General features: G+C 49.5%; 1 protein-coding gene across 1 annotated transcript in view; it reads left to right on the forward strand.

The window, feature by feature from the left end:
• LOC118741503 overlaps positions 1-815 on the forward strand; it is a 2564-nt gene extending 1749 nt beyond the window's left edge. The window contains exon 2 of the mRNA XM_036473502.1: positions 753-815. Coding sequence (XP_036329395.1) covers positions 753-815 — 63 coding nt within the window. The remainder of the gene's footprint in view (positions 1-752) is intronic.
• Positions 816-1631: the final 816 nt, after the last annotated feature.

Below are 1631 nucleotides of genomic sequence, written 5' to 3' on the forward strand. Positions count from 1 at the left end.
TTTAGTAGGATTTTGTCCATTTCGTCCATGCCTATAAGGATATCAACTGGACCAGGTTTGGCGAGACTTGGGTCAGCCAGCGATAAATCCAGAATGTGTGGCCACGGTGGTGTCGGTACAGCGGTGGATGGAAGATCATTAGTAATTTTGGGTAACACGAATGTACTCACTTGGAAGTTTGCGTCTAATGATCGCGGTGATATGCGTAGGGTTACTTCTCCCTTTGTACGGCCACCTTGGGTAGCCCCTATACCTGTGACGTAAGCGGATGAAGATCGTCTGGGAAGTCGAAGTCGTTGAGCGCAGGCCTCAGTTATGAATGAGGCGTGCGAGCCGTTATCGAGGAGGGCACGAGCTGGTTGCCAACGACCAGCGTCATCTTGTACTAAGACTGCGGCGGTTGCCAACAAAGTGACACGATCAGCATCAGCGTAATGTGACGTGACACTAACGTGCTGGCTTGTTGCGTTCGTAACGGTTGATTCCTCTTGGTTGTTGAAACTTGCGTGCAACAGCGTGTGATGGCGTTGCCGACACATGCGGCACAATGATGAACTGCGACATTTCGCAAGAATGTGCCCTTTGCTAAGGCAGTTTACTATTTGCGTCGAGTCGGCTAAACTTTGAGCAAACGTATATTTTGTGGTCGCCACTGCAATAAGCGCAAGCAGACGCCTTGCCGACGTCGCATGCTTCTCCTTGGCTACATGTTGTGTGTAGAACATTCTTCGCAACTACCTTCGTGTTGGCAGGCGCAAGCGGTAGCATCTCTAAAGAGCGTGCACGAGTTTCTAGAAATTCACGAAGAGCGTTAAACGACGGCAACTCGTCACCCACAAGCGACAATTCCCATTGTTTGCGGGTTTCGTATGCTAATTTTGATACAGTTAGGTGGATGAGCCAGTCATCCCAGAACTCGGTTGGTCGACCAAGCGCGCGTAGCGCACCGATGTGCTGCAATGTAGCATTAAGTACGTGCTTGATTGCCTTGTCGGAGTCTTTGCTCGCCTTTTCTATAGATGACAGAGCCCGTATGTGACTGTCCACCATGACTCGTATGACCTTGTACCTTGAGGTCAACAAGTCCCATGCCTCACGATAATTACTGTCACACACTGACAAACTACTCACCAAATTAAGTGCTTCACCTTTCAGGCAGTTACGCAGATACTGCAGTTTTTGCCCATCCGACAGGGTTGCGTTCGCGTTAACCAGCGAACAAAATGAGTCGTGGAAGGATAACCATTCCGTGGGATCACCACAAAACGAGGGAACTGCATCTTTGGCAGCGACGTGGATGCATGCGCAACCGGAACAGGATTATGCGGTGGTGGTTGTATGTGCGATGACATAAGCCGTTTAAAGTTGGCCTTAGCAGTTATGTACCACTCCTCGCATTGTATGCGCGATTGTTCCTCCATAGGAGCGTTCTCGTCGCCACATGACAGCTCCACTTCTTGTTGAGCTTCGCAAAAACGAACCCACTGCTCTTCCAATAATTATAGATGCGTGGAAAGCACTTCGACGTCCACCGAAAGCACATCTGCTTTACTCGACTGCAAATGTCGCTTAATGGAGTTTAAAGCGGAATCGCGGATTTTGAGCGAAGACATTTGCGTGTAAGGGCAACG

Source organism: Rhagoletis pomonella, unplaced genomic scaffold (genome assembly GCF_013731165.1).
Source record: "Rhagoletis pomonella isolate Grant_MI unplaced genomic scaffold, Rhpom_1.0 Rhpom_scaffold_00006, whole genome shotgun sequence".
Taxonomy (NCBI): Eukaryota; Metazoa; Arthropoda; class Insecta; order Diptera; family Tephritidae; genus Rhagoletis; species Rhagoletis pomonella.